The sequence below is a fragment of the Rissa tridactyla genome, chromosome 9 (genome assembly GCF_028500815.1).
Source record: "Rissa tridactyla isolate bRisTri1 chromosome 9, bRisTri1.patW.cur.20221130, whole genome shotgun sequence".
NCBI lineage: Eukaryota > Metazoa > Chordata > Aves > Charadriiformes > Laridae > Rissa > Rissa tridactyla.
Window position 1 is genome coordinate 4,896,538 of NC_071474.1, and position 24,243 is coordinate 4,920,780.

A 24,243-nucleotide genomic window follows, 5' to 3' on the forward strand; every position below is an offset into this window, starting at 1 on the left:
TTTTGCATTGATTTTGATTGTTTAATACTCAAGAGTGAAAAAGTGTAAAATCACAAAGCTTATACCACCACAAAAATGCAGTTTCATTGCAAATGACCAAAACACAAGCTGCCTGCAAAGTTTCACACAGCTGACATCAAACAACCCAGTTTCAACATTCTTACCGTCTTCTTTAAACACCTGCTATTCACAAACATCGCTCAATACAGAGTTCTAGGTCTCTTGCACATCTTTCTTTATATTCTATGTTATATTTGCTTTCTAGACCAGCGGTTTACACATTTGGAAAACAGTGCCCCACTTCTGATCTATATCAGCATATAAATACATAGGTTTTACCCCCCGGATTACTAATTATAATTTAAAAGCATTTTGTTTAATCCAAACTCAGCAGTAAAGTTCTTATTTGTATTTAATGAAAAGCACAACTTATATGAGTAAGCTTCAGAAGTGCATGCTGACCGAGGTTATATCACCAGTCCTTTCAGCCACAGGTTACAATACTTATGCAGAAAGCGATCATACGGGGTGAGTTAGTACGTCAGACAGTAGGTTATATTTGCTCTTACTAGTAATGCATGTACGTACGGCCTGATTCTGCAAATGCAACCATTAGGCCTGCAGGCTGTGATTGTCCACCTAAGTACCTTTTGTTGCCTGAAGGTAGTATTATCCAAAAGCTATTATTATGTCAAAATGTCTCAAGTTAATGACAACTAAATGGAAAATGGGCTGCTTACACAAATAATTTTAAAACTTAAAGCTTTTTTACATGAGATACCTTTGTTTTCACAGCCTGAAAGTATTCATGCAAAGAAACTGTGCATATCTTTAAATGTTATGCTAAAGTACATTTCCAGTTCCCTACAATAAACTAACTTTCTAACAGTTGATGAAAATCCTGATCTTAAATAGAACTAAAGAAAGTACACAGAAGAAATTTTTCCCTCCAGACAATTTAAGTAGAAATGGATCTTGGTATAACCTACTACATCTGACAGTGATGTGTAAAGGAATTTTTAAAGAGCTGTTGTTGCCTCAGTGGAAACAATGCTGATATTTTATTATTTTTTTTTTCCTCCTTCAATACAAAAGCCATCTACACTTCATGATTGCTCCTTACTGGTTTATTGCTTCATCTGACATTATAATCCTCTGAGCAGCTGAAGATAAACATAACAGAGTGTTGGTATAGTTGTTCCTAAGGAGCATGGGTGTTAAAGATTCCAGAAGGTATCAATAAATGGGTTTGATCTTGTAAGCTTTTTGTTGGTTACAAAATATCTTTTCTGCAGATATTCTTACGTCTGTTTTACAGAGAATGATTAAGTTTCATTTTAGAATAGAACTTCAAGAAAACTAGCACAGATTAATTTTTTTTCCACTGTGCTGCTTATTGCAGAGCTGACTTCTTCCTTTATGCAGTTTTTTAATACCTGAAGTACAGAATCTGATCGCTTGCGGTTAGACATGTAGCTGGAAGATTCTGGCTTATACACAATTATTAAAATAAACACAGAGATGTTACCGTCTTTAAAATCATATGGTCAGCTAAGGAAACAAAAATATATTTTAAGTGTCAAAATTAACAACACCCTATTTATAAATGGAAGCACAAGATCTTTTTAGCATGTATGAATAATTTTGAAAAAATATTGTCCATTACACAGTGAACAGTATAAATAAGCTTAGCATACATGCCTTTAGTGCTTCTACACAACTCAGTTTCCTATTCATTTTCCAGCTGTTGGTTACACTTCCTATTTCAACACGTGATTTCATAGTATATGATCAAAAAACATCCAATCTTGATCTACACTGATACTCACACTTATACAAAATGGGGAAAACATAGAAAATTTTGCAGTGCAGACAAATCTCATGAGTTAATCTTTGGAACATTAATAGTTTTGTACAGTTTTAAACTTAGTAACTAAGGCATACAACAATTAAACTGTCCCATATCTGAAACAGCATGATATGTCAGTCAGCATGGAGCTTCTCTTTAGCTTTGCATATACATTTAATATTATAAAGTAGCAGTCAGTTTTGAAAAATCTAGCTTCTGTTAATACTAAGGAATCTGAAAAGTGACTAGCCATGCCAGACTACGATAGTTTAACTGGATTCTAATCTGGATTAGTATACACAAAACTATGCTTACATAACCACAAGAAAAAATTCTGAGTCAGAGACCCCCGGATTGGCACAACAGAGCTATCCGGATACAGGTGTGTTTCTACTCTGCAGAGGTGTGAGAGTGAGTCAGTGAATGTGTGCGTGTGTGTGTGTGCACGTAAAAATAGCAGCTTCTCATTTGTCTATCTTATTTCTCCTATGTGTCCGGTATGGTATCTTCTTACTCCAGTGACAAAAATATTTTGGCTGCTATTTTTGCTTCTCCTAGCACTGCACAGTTTAGTACAGTTACTGGTACTGGCTTCTGATCTGGACTTTGAAGTCACTGAATTATAATTTTAAAGTTAAATTATGTCCTTCATTTAACCAATGTGCAATCCACGTGAAATTAGCTTATTTTCAAATTATTTAAGTAGAAACCAACTTTGGCCTGAGGCAAATGTTACAACCAGAAAAAAAGAAGGAAAAAAAAAAAAAAGGAAAATTCAAATCTCAGGTTGGGTTTGAAGGCCTAGTAATTGAAACGGGCATCTTCTCATTTGTAAACAAAAAATGATTATCTGGAAATGACTTGACACACAGTGATCATAAGTGTCATCAATGCCATTTTTTACAAGCTTTCTTCAAAATAGAACACATATTAGCTAATTTCACTGTGTTAAGAAATTAGGCATTATATAATAATGTTTGACACTTCACACTTAACCTTTAGCAATACCTAGTATCAAGGTAACCCATATACTGCAAAATAAGTTGATGTTATTAACACACGTAGCCACTGAAGCTGTAAAGAGTTCTCCTTACTTCAGTGGAAATAATATCCAGACTATTTTTAAAGTTTGCTTTCTTTTGAAAGTTATTAAATGTACTACTGTCTAACAATAAAAAACACTTTCTCATTATGAATGCTGTGAGACATTTTTGCTTCAGTGTTACCTCTTTTTTTTTTGCACTGCATTCCAGCTATACCAATAATATAATTTTTGTCAATTCTTTCTATGCTTAGTTTGAGTCTACAGAATTGTATTTATTTTTTATAGCTGTAATAACTGTATCTTAAAATATTTTCATTAGGTATTGCATATAAATACGGAGAAATTGAACTGAAAATCAGCTACCTACCACTCTTGTTAGTCTTACATTCTATTTGTGGTTAGTAGCTTGAGATTTAAACAGAATTGCTGAATGTTTTAGCAACCAAGTACAATACAGTATTTTTAAAAAAATAGAAAAGTCCTATTCAACCACACACTTACTAATTGACCTGCTATACAACAAACAAAAAATACAATCCTTTGAATTCCCCAGTAGCAAAATCCTGTCTCTATGGGTGGAAAAATCTGAAATAATTGGACACAGGTCTCTGAGGAAAAACATACTAATAGCACGATTTCTCCCAAAAATAAAATTTCCAATAAAGTAAAGTGTGCTGAATAGGTAGAGGCTTAGATTCAATACTTCTCAGTCCACTATTAATAATCTAAATAGTGTGAGTGTTTCACCATCAAAAATTTGTATAATCAAATTACTAAGTAGACTTCATTAAAGCGTCCTTTCAGAACCACTGTCCATCATTATCATCATCATCTTCCTCCTCATGGTCCAGATAGAGAAGAGCGACTTTCTTTTCATCAGAAATAACTGATCTTTGGTCTACCATTCTTTGCAACTGTACAGTTTGATCAAAAAATGACTTTTGCACTACCTCTTCACCATGATCTTGAGAAAAACTGGAGAGAACATAGCCTCTTCTATTTTCATTTTCTACAATCTGGTCACTTTCAACCACAATCTGTGATTGATTAGCAGAATGGTCTTGCTTATTGGACATGAGCATTGTTGCTTGCTGTTCTCCACTTTTTACTGTGGATATTCCACCCATCTTTGAAACATCCATTTGAAAAGTAAAAGATGGTTCCTTGGATCCTACTTTAATATGCTTTACAGACCTGCTGCTCTCAGATGATTCTTCTGTTTGTGAAAGATCTTCTAGTGTTTCAGAAATAGGTCTTGTAAAGATTATTTGCTCGGTATGAGTTTCTACAGGACTTATTTTAACGTGTCTGAAAGATCTATTGATATCTGAGCTTCCTTCATTCTCTGAAAGATGTCCTCCTTTATTAATGAGCTCTGGAGTTTCAGAAAGGGAGCCTTGATACATGATTTGTTCAGTGGTTTTAACTTCCACTTGACCTAGTCTAACATGCTTTATTGAGCCTTCTGAAAGAATCTGGTCTTCCAGTTCACTGATTTCTGTGTGCTCAGAGACAGGCCCCTGGTAGATGATTTTTTCAGTTGTCATAAACTCTTGGGGACCCAACTGAATGTGTCGGACTGAACTTTCTGTCTGTGAAAAGTCTCTAGTGTCACTGACCTCCACTTTACCAGAGACTGGTCCTTCAAAGATAACTTGTTCAGTATGAATCTCTTTTGGACCTAATCTAAAGTGCCTTACTGATCTGCTGACATCCACAGACCCTTCTGTCTGAGAAAGGTTACCTGAGCTATTGAGCTCCAGAGAGTCTGAAACAGGCCCTTCAAAAGAGACTTCTTCAGTTACTTGCCTTGATCCTACTGTGACATGTCTTGTGGACCTGTTGAAGTCTGTTGAAAACTTCTGGGAAAGATTTCCAGAATCAATCTCTTCTACGGTGGTAGTAATAGGGCCTGTATAAATTACTTCTTCTGTGGTTTGGATTTCTTTAGGACCCAGTTTAAAATGCTTCACAGATCGGCTAAACTCTGACGATCCTTCCGTCTGAACAAGATCTTCTGTAGCACTGAGCTCCAGTGTGTCAGAACCAGGACCTTCATATATGATCTGCTCAAATCTCTGAACTTCTGATGGACCAACCTTAATACGCCTTACGGATTTGATCTCATCAGTTGATTGTGGTGAGTGAGAGACTTCTCCAAAATCTGCAGTTTCCAAAACTGAACCATCATAAATAACTTTTTCACTGGTATGATACCCTGCGCCACCACTCCTCCTTATTGTGGATGAGTTATAGATTTCTTGATCAGCCAAAGGAGTGTACTTATCACTGCGGGAAGAAACATCTATTTCTATATTGCTTTTACCACCAACAGCTCTCTCCAATCTCTCTTTTTTCAGAGAGTGTGATGTTGTCTTCTCCTTCTCACTTGCAATTACTTCACCAAGCTGAGCTACATCAAATTCATCAGTATTAAGGGTCTGTGACAGATTGACTTCAGCAACAATTGTCACCAAGCCACCCTCCTCCGTTTGATCAACTTTTTTGATATCAAATTCTAAGCTACTAGAGTCAGCTTGATTTTCTTTTGTTAATGCAGACAGCTCCTCTTTCACGCTTTCTGGGAGACTGCCCTCCAACTGCTCCAAAGCTTCCTTCAATTGATGTTTAGGGTCCTTCGTTTCCTTTGATAAAAGCCCTTTAATTGAAGTCTGAAATTCATGGGGTATTTTAATTTCTTTTTCAATAACAATGGATTCAACATGGGATGTTTCAGCTTCAGGATTCTCTTTTAAAATATGTGCACTTGCTTCCTCCCCTACCACTTGATACGTTTCTTCTGGAGAGCTTACACCTTCATCTCTCTTACTTTGTGTGCCTTGCAAAAATTCATCTTGCCAAGAATATTTAATAGTTGATTCTTCTTCTATATGAATTTGCCCGTATACTGAGTCATCATCTTTTTCATTAATAATAGGATGCTCATCAGGAACAGATACAAAATATTTTTGTTCAATAGGTGAGTCATCTTCCTCAGTTACTTCTTCCACATGAGTGAAACTCTCATGGCGTTGTTTCTTCTTTTTAACATCTTCATATGTGAACGTTATGTTTTGTTCCTCTTCATCACCGTAACGCCTCTCTCTCTCAGGGAATGTATCTTCCACTTCTTCTACTTCAAAAGGTGTTGAAAAATCGGTCCTTTCATCAGTGGCATAATCTAGTGGCTCCTCTACAATCTCAACATTGACAGACACGTTCTTTCTGCCCTCTTTTCCTTTCAGGCCATGATGTACTATGTCTTCTATCTCTTCTTTGGAAAGAGCTCCCTCAACACCTCCTCGAACCACTTTTCTAACATCCTGCTTTGATAGACCTCCTAGGTCAGCTTCATCAGAAATATCTAAGTTTTCTTGAACTTGAGACTGCACTGTGATCTCAGTCTTTATTTTCCCATCATCTGGTTGTTCTTTCTTATTAAAATAGGTCACTTTTGTGTCTGTTGATATTTGTGAACTAGAAGACTGTGTAAAACTTTTAAGAATGTCAGCAACAATGTTCTCTGCTATGTTTTCAGTTGACAGAGTTCCCGTTTTATGACTTCTGTCACTAATTCTCTCTTCATCTTTCAGGTTGGATTCTGCTTCTGAAATACTCACTTTGTGAATTTCAGCAGGCTTAGTTACATGGTCATCTGTTTCTCTTCCCATGGAAGTTTTAAAACCTTGTAACCTTATTTCTTTATTTTTCTGAAATTCTTTGTCAGAAGCAGGCATTTCAAGACTGATAGGTATCTCAATGACTTCTTTGCCTCTTGATTCCAAGGTCACACCTGTATCTTTTTTGGTTGATTCACTTTTCAAAGTTCTTGCATTAGAAATATCACTCCCTGTTAACTTCTGATTAAAGACTTCCTGCCGGATATACTTTTTCTCCTCAGTCTTCCTTCCAAAATCAACACTTCTTTCTTCTGTTAAAGGTTTCTCATCCATTTTCTTTTTCTCCTCCGTTGTTTGTTTCTCTAGTTTATCTTTCGGCAGAGATTTTTTCTCTTCAGTTGGTTTGCTGCCTCCTCCTTTTTCTTTTATTGTGGTCTGAGTTTCAGTTATGGTTTCTTCATATTTAGATGGTTTGAAATTGGTATGCAGCTCATAAGTTGGAAACCTAGTGAAGCTTGGTTTTGTTCTTATATTTTCAGAAATCCCTGGCTTCGCGTCAGTCTTGTGATCCTTGTCTGATCTTTCAGCATGTGCTGCTTCTCTTGAAAAAGATACTGAGGATGAAGTTGTAACTTCCGTTTTCTTTCTTTCTGGAATTGTCTTTTGCTGCATTTCAGTATTTTTCCAGCTACTGTGGGCTGGAGTAAATGTTCTTAATTCTTTGTGGTCTGTCACAATCCTTTCATCCTTTGTAACAGTCGTCGAAGGGTGATATATTGAACCAAGCACATCTCTTCCAAAAGCTCTCCCACCAGCTGTTGTCTGTGATCCAGTACGAGTTGATTGAGCTGAGTAACGTGCAGAACTGCTAGTATTTGTCACCGGCATTCTATGTCTTGTATCAGTGATCCTGATAGCTGGTGAAGCTTTATTTCTATTTCTTTCTTGATAAGTAGAGTAAATATCAGTATAGTTATATGAAGTGTTTATAAAATCTGCAAAGAGAACACAGTGACCAAACATGAAAATAATGGCTTGTGTCTAAAATAATATAAAATAGAAGGCATGAACTATGAAATTTTATACTAAATTTTTGAAAGAAATAATAGCTTCATTTTTAGCGCAGCTTTGTAAAGGCATTCCTGTAGGTTTTGTGTGATAATTAAGTCTATGCATAAATTATATTAAAACTGAAAGCAAAGCTTTTTGCTAAGTTGCAAGTTCTTGCTAATTTTACCTGATGTAAGCTACTGGGTATTATGGCATTTACTTAAAAATTACACCCTTTGTATTTATATTAATGTTCATTTACATTTACAATTTCTTATTACATAATGTATGCTAATATTCCAGACTTGATTTTTTGCTTCATTAGTCAAAGTGGCTTGAAGTTTCTCAGTTCCTATTCAGAATTAATGGCATACCTGCCACCACATACTGGAAATTGAAAAAACAAATACAATCCTTCATAGCCACAAAATATAACAAGGTACAACAAGGGAGAGAAATAAAAGAACCTTTTAGGCTGTATCTATACAATTTAATAAAATGGACGAGGAATCATTGTCTGGCTCTAAGACCAGCCAGCACTGCACAACTCAAATTTTATACTTCTAAAAAGCTAGTCACATCTCCTCTGACTTTTGGGAGTGCTTCCTGGTCTGTGCTAACCACTGAATATGCCTAAGCATTGCCTGCAAAAGCACTGGCTACTTCAGATCAAAACTGTGCCAGGGACAATGCTAACAATTTAACAGCACAGGCAGTTTTACGTGAGTGTTTCAGCCCAGGCCCTAGTCTGTTAACTTACTACTACAGACACAGCCTTCAACTCTCTTCTGGGACTACTGTCTATGATAGTCTGATTATTTTAAGACCGCACATTGTTAACATCAGGAGTATTATCGAGACTAATTCTGTTATTAGTAACAATGGCCATAGCAGTCAAATCAAGGGTCTGTCTTATCTAGTATCCTGTTTACAGTGACCAACAGTAGATACATAGGGAAGAGTATAAGAACAGGGCAAGTAAATTGCGATACTTCCCTGGTATACTCTCACAGCCTCCAGAGATTTGCAGCTCCTAAGATAGAAATGGTATCTTTATGTTTAGTAAGTCTTTGATTTTTCTTTCATTACTCTGCTAAAATTTCTCTTTAAACCCATGTAAACATTTTAACACTCACAATGCCTCGTGATGATGAATTCCATGGTTTTAACTATGTTTTGTTAAATACCTCTTGCTTTATACTTCAAAACTCTCATAAGAGCTATGGGCATCCAAAAGTTCTTGTACTATTAACAGCTACGAAACATCACTCCCTACTCTACCTTCTCCACTTGAGTCATGATTTTATAAATTATCTCATATAGAATAGCACTATATTGATTTAAAATATTAACACTCAAAAACTATTCACTTTGCAATACACTTGTACAAGTATGCTTCAGGAATACTGTAACACAATAGCTTCCAGTTATATTTAATTTCATTCAGCATTCATTTTCTAACATTCATTTTTTACCTTGAGGCAATTTTCCTGCATGCTGCTCTCTCCATGTAATAATCCACTGGTTGCTCTCCCCTTCTAACAAAGCTCTGCAAAACACAAAAAGGCATTCCGTTAAAATATTGGGAACAATAATCACAATACTTAACATTTATAAGTCTTATAAATGGAAACAATTATCCTGCAGTTGGGTCAGATCCTGAGTGTTTTTCATACTCCATATTTTTATTACTGGGAAAGAGAAATCCTTAGCATCTTCCAGACTCTTAATTTGCAGAGTCCAGTTCTTGAGAACAATATAATAATCTTAACAGTATGTGACAGCAGCAGACAATACAGTTTTAGATCAAATCTTCCACATAAGTCAATAAACTGCTTTCTGACATGGACAAAATCCACTGATTTCCACTATGGAATCACACAAGCTAGCAATTTTTTTCCAAAATGGTGAAATTAGAGTTAGGAGAAAACAAAGCCAAACAAAACAGATATTCAGGAAAGCTTTCTGAGAGAAACACATGGAGATGTTTTATAAAGAAAAGGCAAAAATGAAAAAATATTTGCAAGCAAAGAGTCAGCAGCTTTCCTGCTGGTAATACAGTACTAAAGGTGTTGTTGCAGTATGATATATGAGGGAACTGTTACACCCAAGATTTCTAAGTTCTATCCTTTTCAAATGAAAATTGAAGGAAGGTATTACTTCTGCTGTCAAACACTGGCTAGTGCTGGAGGAAACAATTTACAGTATTAAAATAACTATTCTTACTTCCTATTCAATCCAAAAATCAATACAACATATTTTACAACAAAGGACTAGGAAAATTCTTTGTGACAGAAACTGCTTGGTTTCTTTTAAGGACATCTCTGTTTGTCCCCCAGCCTTCCAGTCATTTATTTTTTTTTTGCAGTGACTCTCCAATAGCTTCTGTAGTTCCAGGAAGCCACCACTTCCACAGGATTACTGTGGTCAAGGCTTCCTCTTGTTGACCAACCAAGACATCATGTTAGCTCAGCAGCAATTGATCGGAAATGGACAGGACACCAATGTGGTCACCTTTACTTTATGAAAATTATATCACCACAAGCTAATAGCAGAAGCAGGCAGCAACTGCTGATGATCCGCTTCATAATTTTGTCTACTGACTATTCTTGGATGCTGACGCACAGAATGGAGACTCTTTGAGTTGCCTGTTCTATGCTGGTGACACACATTAGCTGTTCTTGGAGACATTATACCCAGCTGATTACTTGATAACACTAGCCATCTTTCCTTTATACCAAAACTTTGTTCCCTATACAGCATGCACGTACAAGGACCACACTCCCTCAATACCCATCTGACAGCAGCCACAGGCTCATTCTATTCCTGCATAAGGCTACTACCCTACATTTTCTCCTTTTTACAGTGGTGGAAAATACTCCAGAGGTACATTTCCAACAAAGATTAGCACAACTGAGGGGCGAAACATTTTCAGGAGTAATTCCTCTGCATTAAGAATATTCAAACAGGCACACAGCATACTTTTGTCCTCTTGAGGGGGAAGAGGACAAAGTACATCTTCTAGAATTACCCAACCGCTCTAAAGAAATAAAACAAAATTGTTGGCTTCTTCCACATACCAAATACAAAAAGTAGATACTAGGGTGATCTTTTTCAGTCCTAGAAGTTTTAGAGATGATTATCCAGTAAGACTGGGTCTCAGAATTCCTGATAAATTATCTGGTAATCTTTGCACGCTTTCCTTCCCTCCTCCCGTCTAAATGCCTGTACTGTCTGACATAAAATATGTACAAACATTTTTTAAAAAAAAAAAAAAAAGAAAAAAAGCAGTTTGTTCCTTTTCCACTTTTGCAGGGCCAGAAGCTATGTTACCCAAAAGAAAAAAAAAAGCACTCAACTGCAGCATTCTGGTGCAACAGCCTAAAAATTCTATGGCAGGTTCTTTCCGTATGCAACTGAATGCTATAATCAGTACAGTAAGTTCGGTGTTTTTATATTCGCTTCTAGTGAGATAACTGTTTCATCATTTCCGGTTTTGGAAATGCCAGATGTTTGCGCTGATAATATACAGCTGCAACATGAAAGTTGTCAAGAGTAAGGCTGGAGGATTATGATAGCCAAGGCTTCTGACTCCATAGGGGGTAGTTGAAAGCAATTTAGGATTGTGATATACACATATTTGCTGGGCATTTCTGTCAAAATTAAAAAAGCAGGCATTTTAAGTGTCATCTGTAGATTTCACAATTCACCTGACTGATCACTTTGGACATTTTATGCTTCTTTTGGTTTCTAACTGCCTCTAGATTCAGGAGAACAATGCTACTTTAGCAAAATATTATTAGTAAGGTTTTCTTTGCAAACATGGATTTGCCTAAATTCAGAAGAAAAACCAGATTAGAATTACCTAACATATTTACAGGTCACTTTCCCCCTTAAAACAGGCTTAGATGGACACCTTTATTTCTCTTTTGTTAATCAAATTCAATCCTAGGATAACCTTTATTAGGTAAAAAAAAAAGTAAAAGCAATTTATCTTCCTCTGTGTTAAGAGGAATTAGGAATTTATAGGAATTAGATCACTTCAACACATAGAGAGAGAATGTTTCCAAGACCAAATATCTGATCTCATGAAGCTAGTGAGTGCCAAACAAATTGTTCTGATAGACACAAACTAGAGAAGCTGGTGGTGATGTTGCAGGAACATATCAAGGAGCTGGCAATGAGAGTGTTAACCATGACGAAGGAAACTAGGAATGTGGGTAGTTTGACTAAGGATTTCTGGCTGCTGTTAAAACAACAGTTGCCCAGTTGCTGCAGCAACGTATGAAGTCACTAAAAATAAGTTCCAAGAGGTAACTGTATATGGCAAAGGGCAACAGCACACAGAAAAGCTGGATCTGAAATATTACTACTGAAAATACATTGTATTTGAAAATACAATGCTTCATGAAACTTCTATAAAATCGGACAGTGAGTCGGTGTTTTACTGTACACAGTTCATAATGCGTACTTCCTCAAGGATATCAGAACAAGAAAATGTTAAAACTGACTTTGGGTTAATAAACTAGCATGAGAAACTGTAGTGTAATGCACTGAGCACTGGATTGGATGCCAGCAAACTCAGGTTATGTTCCTCAGCTTGACTATACCTTCAGTTTATGCAATTCATTTTGCTTGTCTGTTGCTTTGTATCCTTCCCTAATGTAACCATTTAAACCATAAGGTCTTCGTGGTGAGGACTGCTTTTAAACCTAATTTAAAATGCCTGAAGAATAGGGTGTTAATCTCAACTATACGAACTCTTTAAGCATTCAGCACTCTTTAAAAAAATAACCTATCCAAGCAGCACTCTTTAAAAAAATAACCATGCCAGCTACTTCCTGGAAATCAGATCCCAATACTTCGTTTAAGTGTTGCCAGAAAATATTCCAACTGCACCTTTAACTCATCTCATTATTAATGTCATTTATCTAAAGTTAGCAGTGACATGGTAGCCAGCCTGGAGCCCCACAGTGTGCTGGATGACAACAGAAATAACTAGTCCATGAAAGCAGGTGGATGAGATAACTTATCTCTCCCCACCCCAACCAGTTTAACAAAAATAAAAGAATGCAGTGCAAATGTTATCATCGTCATTCACAACAGCAATAACTTTATTTCAACTACAGAAACCCAAAATCTCAGACAGGGGCAGTTAGCCAGCAGGCCATTAAAAAATCCTCCTCTCTATATGCGTATTTGGGAAGAGTTATAAAAAATAAACCTCTCCAGGAAGTGGAATGGAGGAAGCATTTTTAGGGCTAAAGGCCACTCCACATCTTTTTTCCATCACAGGATGGGAGGACAAGGACTGCGTGAAGAACAGCAGATAACTGCATGTTAAATTCCCTGGGTGTGGAAAACTCAGAATGTTCTCAAAAGAAAACAAATACAGGAATAGGATACATTGGAAGGTACAAGTTGTGAACAGCAAATAATGAAACTGACTGAGAAAGCTGTGGTGAGTAGCTGAGGATGGTTTAATGCTGGTGATGATTTCTTGAGGAAGGCATGGAAAGGGTCAGAAGAAGCATTGATGGAGGAAAGCAACCAAAGGAGGTTTGGAAAACATGCCTGACAAGCATATTGAGAGATTATAACAATGACCATGACAAAAAAAGAAAAAAGGGGAAAAAAAGAAAAAAAAAGAAATAAATGCTTTGTAGCTTCTGCTGCTTCAAAAAGCACGGTGGTAACCTAGAACAGAACATATGCATGACACTAGGATTTCACAGTAAAATATTTTACCCTTCAACAGCAAACATATTTTAGAGAGGGCAGAAAAACAACTTATGGCACAGGCTCTGGGCAGCCTCTGCTATTTGAAGAAAAGAAGCTTCTGATAGCTGAGGAGAAAGGCTTGATAGTAATTGTGATCCTAGGCAGATTTTCTATCTCCTTTTAAAATTAAGAGTCTTACACAGTGAATAATTCACCACTTTTGTCTGAAAATAAAACTTAAGCATAGTCTAAGTAGCTGTGGTTTTGCAGGGTTCCAAGAACATAGAACAAAACTGCAAGACACTGATAAATATTTACTTCAACACTGGTGAAAAACGATTGGGAATGAAAATTCTCATGAGGTATAACTTCCTAAAGCCACATAAGACATATAGTTCACTTCCTGAGCGAGCCTCCGCTCCCAGAGTGGGAAGGGTAAGCAGAATCAGAAAGGAAGTACGCTTGGTCCTTGGGGAAGGGTGTTCCTTGCAACAGTCATCCTTCTTGCCAGTCTAGGAGCAGTGTTGACTAATGGAAAGAACTGGCTTTAAAAAAGGACCTGTAGGAGTTGAAAAACAAAGAGAAAATACAGGGTGGGAGGTACAAAGAAAGCTCCAAGAAGTAGACCAGATACCACACCCCTAACCTGTAATGCCAGGAGGAGACTAGGTGGCTTCACGTGCTCTGGTTATCATAGATAAAGAGACCTGGGAGAGGAACAGGATTTGAAGAAGTACATAGATGAAAAGTCCAGAATTCTTTTACTAAACAGCTTATTAACTGGATCCATACTGATTCCTTCCCACAGCAGTGTCGATAAAGGCACAGAGCAGGGAAGGCATTATTTTCTTAAGCAAAGCGCAAACAAGAAGAGGAATAGGTAAAACCACATAAATGTAAAAACATAAATCAAAACAATCACTCTTCAGCAGCATTGGACAGACTGTTTTCTGATCCCAAGCAAGGCCCATTTCTCTGTTTTCATCTGTAGATCTTTTTGTAGGTCATTTATCCACTGAAGTCTGCCTTGCCAAGGCAATCGGTGATACAAGTTGCATTCACTAGTATCAGATGAAGAAACCCAACAGGCTTAGGAGGCTTCTTAACTGGACAACACACAAATGCTGCAGGTGATGCTGAATTGTTCTCCTTTCATTAATGACGGCAGGGAATCCTTAGACAAACCAATAATGCTGATATAATCAGTGATATGGCCCCTGGAGAAGTTCCAGAATTTAATGGGCTTACAAGGTTTTACAGAGCAGAAGAACTGATGGTTCACTTATTAACTGCGTCCAAACAGCTAAATATCTGGGCATTAGCATTCCTACTTCTGTATGAATACTAATCATCGAAACAATTCTGATAATTCTGTTATTGTGAAAGCGCTAATCCCATTTTGCAGATGAATAAACCCAAGGGAGAAAGTGGAAGTGACAACAGTAAAAGTCAACATCAGAGCTAGGATTAAATTTAGAAGAATCATATGTTCTAGCAAAGTTAACAGAATTAACACACAGAAAAGGATCACAACTGGCCACCATTTCCACAGTTTCTCTTCTACTACTGATGCTCCAGACACTACTGGCTTTCCAAGGATCACAGGGATCCCACTCCACCAACAAACATCCAGGTACTGTGGCTCACCAACTGACTGCTTGTGATTTCACCTCATCCAGAAGCCAGCCTTGGTCTGTACCTCATAGCACACAATATTCAAGGCATCTTGAACAGACTGGTTCTGCTGTTTGGTGGATTACAGACATCATTTGCTCACTAGCCTGTTATCAAGCTGCTCGGAAGTTACTCTTTCAAGCTTCTCACTTTCAGTTATGCAACTACAATTGAATTTCATGTTTATCAGTGGATTTCTTTAATCTACAAGTTTCACCCATAATTCAACTGGTGCCATCTTTATCCAGACTTAGATGCTTACTGGTTCATAGCAACGTTACAGGCTTAGGACACAGTGTTAACGCTTTAAGACACAGAAGCGTATATCACATATAATGGGTAATACCACTGTCTGTTTACACAGGTAGACTATGAACAATGCACACAATATAAACAAGATAATGACTGAGGCATACTCCTTAAAAAGAATATAAAGAATACAAAAAGGAACAGTGAGCTAAAAACTGGTATTAGGAATCCATTCACTCTATTTAACAAGCCACAATACATACAAGGAGTCTTGATCCGAGACTTTAAAAGTAGCTGTCTGTATTTTAAATGCTGGAGAGAGGATGAACGGGGCTCCCGTATTTATGAAGAGGGGTTTAAGTTATCCTCCAATTCGACAGTTTAACGTGACCACAATTCTTACCTGTAGGTTTCAATTTCAAGGATGAGGCCTGCTTTCACCTGTAGTAGTTCTTGATAGTCCTTCAGGTAGTCTGTGATTGACATGGTCAGGAACTGCTTTTCTTCTTCTAGGGCATCAATTATCCTCTAAACAGAAATAGCGTTTTTTAGTTTTGAACTAACATAAAAATCTGTACACTTGAATGCCTAAAAACTTAAAACTTTTAATCATAAAAAAACAACTGAGAGAACAATAAATCGATATGTTCCATCACTTCAAAAATCGAAACAAATCAGCTCTAGGACCTCCCCATATACAATCTGAAACACGTTGTTACTGATGCAGAGTTTTATGCTAAGATTTTATTTTATGCCTTACTAAACTTGTTAACTATTCAAATAAAACCTGTTTGGATGCCCTGTACAAAAATTATCAAGTAAACACAGCAAGGAAAATACACTCCTTTATAAAGTGCATTTTGTCATTTTAAGGATGCAGATGCACATGTTTAAATCATACTTGAGATCAGGAATTTTGGTGACTGCTTTGCCATGAGAACCTGCACTATTTCTCTTCATCGGTACTTTGAGTTCCATAGACACGTGGGTCCAAATCAGTTTTTGGATTCTAGCATCTGGAGTTATTCATATTCCCCTGAAGGTGAAGGATGAACCGCCAGCAGTTCCTTCGAGCAAGGTTTTCTACAACATTTGAACACCTGTTTTGTAGTCCACCCAGCTTTGTCCTAACTGCTACTCAGAATATATACAAGGGGTTGCTCATTTTCATTGTGATAACTAAATGTAACTTCATACCTTCATAGCTGTGTGTGTGCATAGGAGGGATGCAGTTTATATGACACCGACAAATGACTTGAGAGCAGCAGCACTGATGAGACAGTAGGTAAGGATTGCCCACCTTTCTTTAACAAGTTTTGGAAATGAAGAAAGGGACTGATGAGCAGAAAAATACCAAAGTTCAAAATTGTCTAAATTTGAACATACTCCAAAATACTAAACGGACGATTAAATACTGAATAACTGCACACAATAGAAAAAGCAATGAAGACTCATGCAACAGAACATTAAGATTTGATTTAAACCAAGACAACAGACTCTCATGCTCTTGAAAAGAACATTGCAGAAATCACGTGCTTTAATCACTAGTGATACCTCTCATATGAAGGGCAAATTGCCATCTTCCGGAAAATAAGCCCCCCCCGATAATTGAAAGATTGAGAGGAGCTTGTTGAGTACAGATGCAGAAGTAAAAGTACCAGTGTTAGCTGTTCAGTTCAGTTCTTACTGGTTTCCTTGCTATGGATAGAATCTACTAACCCAGATGCAATTCTCCGCAGCCAGAAGATTGATGCTAACCAAAATGCTACAGATTACGCTTTGTCCTGGGGGCTGGGAAGACAGAAGTTAAACTTCAGCAAAGGCCTGATTCTGTTTTGCTCACATCACTTTGTACTGTGCAAGGACACTGAACTGTCATTTACAGAGCAAAATCTCATACACATGTACAACACTGAACAGGAATTCATGAGAGCATATTTTAGATTACATCCTAACAAATACTTTGAAATACAAACTGGAAAATCAAGACACTGATAGTCTAGTTTTACAACATTCAAATATATGCAGCAACCCTTCAAGTATCACAGTATGCACAATAGCATAAAAATGAAGATTACAGCAGGGGACTCCCCAGACTGGTTAATGCCAGGATGATATGCTAACCAGAAGTAAGGTTTAAGAACTAAGAATATAAAGCGCTTGGCATTTCAAACATTAATGGTTTTGTTGTTGGGGTTTTTTAAGTGAAAGTAAAAAGAAAGCTTTATGAAGGAAGCTGCCTGTACCTTCATATACATGTGGGTATATCTCTCTATATAACACACGTTAATCAATTTCTTCATTTGCAGCTGTTGTTAAATGATTACACTGATGTTTTCTTTGACATGACAAACCTTGCCTACAGTCTTCAGTGTACTTAAAACTCCCTTTTTATGGCACAAGACAAATCATATCTGCATATCTGAAAAAGCACTACCCAACAGCCTCATCCAGACTGCAGTGGAGGTAACATCCTGTATGGTCATGCACAGCAGCAAGCAGAACCACTGACCTTTAGCGGCTCTGAGACAGCAATCCTGTTCAAGAACTGACACAATGGAAAATCCCAAGATGAGAAAGGAAGAAAAGCGCCAGGCCCTGCTTTTTAAAAGGACAAAGCTATCAAGCAAGAATGGACAGGGTGTTGACAGAACCAGAGAAGTCCACAAAATGAGCATAAGACAAGAAAGACTGGATCTCTATAGGACCAATCCCTAAAGGTGATTAAGAGCTCCGATACAAAACATGAAGTGCATCAGGTGTTTGCTAGCTCCCCAATTAAACATAGAGACTAACCTATACATGTGCATGCATATTAAAAATAGCTTTATAATGCACGGGTCTTGTGCCAGTAAAAGAGGAATCTATAGAGGGAATCTGTATGCTGGACTACAGAGTGCGTGGAGCTCTGAAAGACTGGGGATATTCACACCTATCTTAAGATAGGAACTTCAGTCCCTCACCCCCCAGTTCTGCAGTCTGGGTTTGAAAAGCCACCTAGATTCTATCCACTGGATTTGGAGAGCACTCGGGATCCAGAAGTTTGAGTTAAATACAGTGTCCTAATGATTACCATAAGGGGCTACATAACTCAGCCAGCTGTGTAACAGTTCCAAAGGAATTCAATCCAACAGGAGCAGACATTGTATAGACTGGATGGCAGACAGCCACCCGCTTAGCCCTCCAGTCAGTGATGCTTAAACATAATGCAGAGGACAATTGGTCTTAAGTCCTGTTTCCAAACATGCCAAAAAGTACATAAACCACTTTGTCAGCTTGCAATCTCCTGAACTTTGCCAAACTTACATTTTGCAAAAGGTAACCTCTATCGTTACATCTCTGTTTGCTTCATACAGGACTTTCTTGGAAATATTTGCTTCTCAACCACATCAAACCCACGTCCCCTGCAAATCTCCATGATGTCCTTGCTAGAACCGAGTAACTGAATAGAAGTGATTTTCTCACCCTTCAGATGTTCCTTTTCAGGCAGCAGTGGGAAATTTTAGAAGGGCAGTAGGGGGAAAAGAATTTACTTGGGTTGTCCAAGCTGCACCTAACTCAGGGAATAAAGAGAGGTTTCCAGGCTCCAGCCCTTTCCATCTGGTACTATTTACTGATCCCATAGCTCATTGCGTGGCTCAGCAGGGGAGGAACTGACACTCTGCGCTTAGCTGGCTAGAAACTGGTACACAAAAAACGTACATGACATATTGATATTATACGTTCATTTGACAAGATGTTTTCTTCTTCTCTGGAGCTCACAACACTGACGCAGGAACCAATCCTAAACCCACTGTATTACTGCAAAATTTCTGCCTCTTTTCAAAGCAGCAGGATGAGCCACAGCCTTTTTTACATCCAAAAAAATACAGGTCTTTCTCAAATCACTGAGAGTTTTTGTAAGTATTGTCACAGCACACAGCTAAAATTATGGAAGTGAGAGACCTACTGAGTTCATCCCTTTAGCACCCCGGCCCAGTGAAAATTTTCCAAACAGCGTATGATTTACAGCGTGCCTGGTTCAGCTAAATTATAACTCCAAATACATATTTCTATTTAACATTGCTGAAAGCTTTAGTGAGGATAAGGACACTGCAGGAGGCAAAGATGGACATATAAGGCGACTGCATGATATATGGAAAATATGAATAAATCTAATTGCCATTGCAGCTGCAGTGAACAATAATCACTTGACTTAAATCTGTACACACATAGCATTTCTATGTGGCACTTTACAAATAAGCATGGAATAGATGCTCTTTAAAGAGTAGTCTAAAGTCCAAGCTGAACATACTTTCACCAGTAAAAGGAACAATGAGGGAGGGGAAAAAATGCTTTGATCACAGGAACAAACCCTGAAACAGCTGCTTCTACACATTCTATAATTTTTCTTCCTGGATGTGAGCAAAAGGTATTTTATTCCTCATGTACAGTATACCAGCCACTGGAAAAGGCTTTTCTTATTAGAAACCAAACATTTTAAATACGAGAATGTTCAGAAGTTATAATCCTTATGATATCATTTTCACCAGAATTTAAATACTATCTAGATACACATTTAAAGGTAAGACAGCTCACATGTTTCCAGGTTGGCTATCAAAGAACTTTTTTTTTTTCTTGTTGTAGTACTAAGATTTGAAGGTATTGTTCCTGTAAAATCCAAATCACACCAAATGCTTGTGAGAGTAAAACAGAAGTTCATTATCTCGGTACCTAAATAACAATCCATTTTTGAGTATTGAATCAGGACAATTAAAGGGCATGCATTGATTTTGATTGTCTGACTTCGAAACCGGGTTTCTCTGTCTCCACTTGCTCTCCTGAATAAAATTCTGTAACGTTGCAACCAGATACAGAGACAACACACTGGTACAAAAACACCAAATGCCAAGCTTTAGAAGAAAAACTTGTAGCACAGGTAATGAGCTATACAAAATGCTCTTATAAACAACACCATATTTAAAGGTTTTAAATTTGGGTGATGATGACCGAAGATCAATGAAGTTTTCATTATAAATCCCTAATAACAAATATAGACTGCAAGGAGGACATATTTTGGAACTCAAAATAACTTTAAGTATTAGTAGGCTTATGTACATTTATATTACACCTTAAAAACAGGGAAAAATTAGGGGTTTTTTCTTCTTTACATTTTCACCAGGCTTTGACTGATGTATAGATTTAATTAATGAGGGATTTATGTATAACATCTTCTAAAGCTTTGGAAATGTTTACATACATGATTGGAAGAATGAACTGTCCTGTCAAAAATGAAAATAAGATTCATTTAAAAGTTAAAAGCCTTTCTGATTACTTCTTACATACCTAACGTGCCTCACTTCACACAGCATCTGCAAACCACGCAACTTGCAAACAATCTAGCACTGTACAAAAACCAGACACACAGCAACAGGTTCCCATCCTTTCCCAACCACCAGCATCTCCGTAATCTACCAGGGCTGTTGGACACAATGTGATCATCAGCACGGGGGGTTCAGACAAACACGGAGCTCCAGCAGAGTGTTAATAAGAGGTCTGACAATGAACAAAAGAAACATTGCCCTCAGGAAATCGATTGATGGTCTGGATGATCTAATACATGCTCTCCACTCCAAATTTGATGAACTGGTATTTTGCTGTTCCGGCATTTGCTGATCTCTTCACATGCACAGGGCAATTATATTTTGTTATACCAAATGTTATTCTGACAGCAAGCAAATTCTCAGCTACAGGTGCTATAACCCTCTGTTTAACACCACCAAACATCCACCTTGAACAGATAACAGTCACCTGCATCGTTAAAGTTTTATTTCAAAAAATTCCCACTCTGCTCACTGCCTGTAGCACAATAACGAGTCTTCCTGCCTTTAAACAACTACTACTGTCCTTAACTACACTGGGGCCGACAAGCTTTTCTCTAGGCTCAGGGTGCACAGGACTGTGTGAAGCACCAAGAAAATTCAGATTGTTTCTCTGATGACAACAGGTCAGCCTCAAGTTTCAGGCTAGAAGGGAAGCTTTGTGTCCCACCACATGCGGACTCGTTCACCTGTGCCCAGGGCATGGGCACATGGGACATGGAGCAATCCAACCCGAGCAGGAGCCCTGGCAAGCCCATGTGCCAGCTCCATGCTCTTGGGTACTTGCCGAGGGCAGGTTGGGAAGGGAGCACCTGTCACCAGGAAGATGTCCTCAGGGTCACCGTCTCCCTTCTGATCCCCACCCCTCACACACAGCTCTCCCCAAACAGAGCAGTGGGTCTCAGCAGGACTCCCTGCTCCCCCCAGAGAAGGGCTCAGCAGCAACAAGCTCTTGCTGGGTCACCTCCTCTTCCAGCCTGAGGAAACCGTACTGCAAGGAGGCAAAGCGGAGCGAGGAAGCCCCCGGCCCATGCAGAGTCAGAGGGAGCCTTCAGAGGGAACCCCTCCCCGCAGCAGAGGGAGCAAGAGGGATGGAAGCTGGTCTATGGGAGCGGAGTGCCAGGGTCAAGGGAAATCGGGCTCACATCTCACGATGCGCCAGAACTAAGGGGGAAAAGCGAGTGGGAAGGCAGAAGGAGATTAAGAGGAGCACCAAAGCAAGCACCGGCACGGCTAGAGTCCCGGCGAAGAGGGCCAGGAGAGGCCCGGGATCAGGGGGACACCGGCCAGGGACCGACCAGCCGCGGCGGGGCACTGCCACCCACCTGGTACTCCTCCACCTCGGCGCCGTGGCGGTCCTGCATGGCGAGCAGCTCCTGCTCCAGCCGCTCCCGGAGCCCGCAGAGCTCCCGGCCCTGGCGGTGCAGGTCCTCCAGGTGCTGGCGGCACTGCCGGCTCTCCTCCCGCAGGAGCTCCAGGTCCTCCCGGCTCCGCTGCGCTTCCTGCTCCTGCAGCATCTGGAGCTGCTCCTGGTAGCGCAGCAGGGTCTCCCGGCAGCTTTGGCTGAGCAGCATCTCGTAGGTCTCCTCCAGCTCCTCCAGGCTCAGCCCGGCCAAGGGGGGCGGCAAGGCAGCCAGGTCCATCCGCAGCTCTCGTATCTCCACCGCCTCCCGCCGCTGCCGCTCCGCCAGGTGCCCGTGCTCGGCCCGCAGCTGCAGCAGCAGCTCCTCCAGGGCGACGCACTCCCCCCGCAGCCGCTCCAGCAGCTGCCGCTGCCCGGCCAGCTCGGGCTCCAGCCGCCGCCGCATCGCCAGCACCTCGGCGCCCAGCAGCTGCAGCTGCTCCAGCTCCCGTCGCAGCCCGTCCCGCTCCAGCTCCGCTTCCAGCTTCGCCTGACTCAGCTCCTCCAGCTGCATCCGCAGCCAGGCCAGCTCCTGCTCGGGCACACGGAGCCCGATCAGCTCCTGCTCCCGCAGCTCCGCCAGCTCCCGCGCCAGAAAGCGGTTCTCCTCCTCCAGCTCCCGCACGCGGGACACGAAGACCCGCAGCCGGGAGTTGAGCTCCTGCAGCTCCCTCTTCTCGTCCCATCCCGCTTCCCAGCGCCGCCACATCTTGCCGGAAATCGGGGTCGGAACCGCCACGGACCCCAGAGCTGCGGGCGCTACGCAGCTGCCGCCCGGCCGCGGGGCTCTGCGCGCCGCTCCCGGCAGGCCCCGCCCCGCCCCGCCAGGCCCCGCCCCGCCAGGCCCCGCCCCGCAGGCCCCGCCCCCGTCCCCGCGCCGCTGCGCTGCGGCGCCCCCTGCCGGGCCCTCGGCGCCTTCTGCCGAGGTGCGCCCGGGGGGAAGCCGAGGGGTGGCGCGGGGGGGACGAGGCCCCGCTGAGGGAGCGAAACACCGCTCAGGAGCACAGCCCGGCTCTGGGGGCAAAACCTGGCTCAGGAAGGAAAACACCGCTCAGGGAACGAAGTGCGGCTCATGGAGCAAAGCCTGGCTCAGGGAGCAAGGGCCAGCTCAGGGAGGTAAACACCGTTCAGGGAGCAAAGCCCCGTTCAGGAGCAAAGCCCAGTTCTGGGACTCCCCATCACCGCTCTCACCAAACCCCTTCCGTGACATCCCTGTCCTCCCCTCCCCTGGTGGGGGCTGTACCGGCTAAGGCTCAGCCTGCTTTTCCATCACTGTGCCATGGGAACTCAGTTCCCCAGGAGGTATTTATTCAGTTTGTGATCCATCGGCTGCTGTTACTGTACCGTGGCTGGGCTTAAGTTAAGATAAAGTGTCAAATGCCATTTTAGAATGCCACTTTTAAGTTGAGGAAGCTATGGAAATGCCTCCTATTTTGAGCTTGTGTCACAACTCATAAAATCTTTGCACAACAGAAAAGCGTCCCACCCCCCAGGCTGACTGCACGGCAGACGCACCCGCAGCCAGCGCATCCCTGCGCCCGCTTCTCCTCTGCCTTATTTTGCACCATATATGGGCTGGATCCAGAGACATCCTTTCATTGACGGCACTGGAACTGGCTCTGCACGAGCTGCTCAGCAAGGAGGCAGCGAAGCATCACACCCTGTATTATCTACCAAATTAGACAAAAAGACGAGGAGTGACTCATTTCAACCTTTTTCATCTCCCCAGGCATTCTTTCTCTCCCTCTCTCTCTCAGACACACACACACACACACACACACATTTAAATTTCACCCAGTGCTGCAGCACTGGGAGTTTTGCAGAGATTTCCTGCTTCACGCAAGGCAGCACAGCTCCCGCATTTACTCCTCAGGACCACTTCCCACCAAAGGTCATGCAGGGAAAGGACTGGAATTTGGCACAAGCCCCGCAAAGCTGGGATCAGGGCACAGGTGGACCACACCAACCTGCTCTGGGCACTGCACCGCCTTCTCTCTCTGTCCCCCCCTTTCCCAAAGCCTTCAACCTCAGCACCTCCCTGCTGGCAGACAGGCCAAATTTTGGCTGCTGCTTTGCTCTCCGCTGAGTAAGTTTCCTTCTAATCTCAATAAAGCCTCCAGGATTTGAGCCCAACCAACACAGATAAATCATTGGCTTGGGCCTAAAAGTCAGCCAATTTAGCCTTGGCAGAGGTCACTGAGAAGCTGAGATTTACTAAAGACACTTGCCTTTTCTTTGCTTTGTGGTCAAAATCAAGTCCCTCGCTGACACTC

General features: G+C 40.6%; 1 protein-coding gene across 3 annotated transcripts; it reads right to left on the bottom strand.

Moving 5' to 3' along the window:
* On the bottom strand, positions 1-22,776 carry SYNM (synemin). Of its 3 annotated transcripts, none has more exons than XM_054213376.1 (4): positions 21,894-22,776; positions 15,612-15,736; positions 9,040-9,113; positions 1-7,509 (listed from the first exon to the last, which is right to left on the bottom strand). In XM_054213376.1, exons 1-4 carry the CDS (start codon positions 22,677-22,679, stop codon positions 3,695-3,697), a joined length of 4,800 nt encoding a protein of 1,599 aa, XP_054069351.1. In that variant the 5' UTR covers positions 22,680-22,776; the 3' UTR covers positions 1-3,694. The 3 variants fall into 3 exon arrangements, with proteins under 3 accessions (XP_054069351.1, XP_054069352.1, XP_054069353.1); XM_054213377.1 differs by lacking the exon at positions 21,894-22,776 and adding an exon at positions 8,561-8,597; XM_054213378.1 differs by lacking the exons at positions 15,612-15,736; positions 21,894-22,776 and adding exons at positions 8,561-8,597; positions 10,645-10,902.
* Between the last annotated feature and the right edge of the window lie 1,467 nt (positions 22,777-24,243).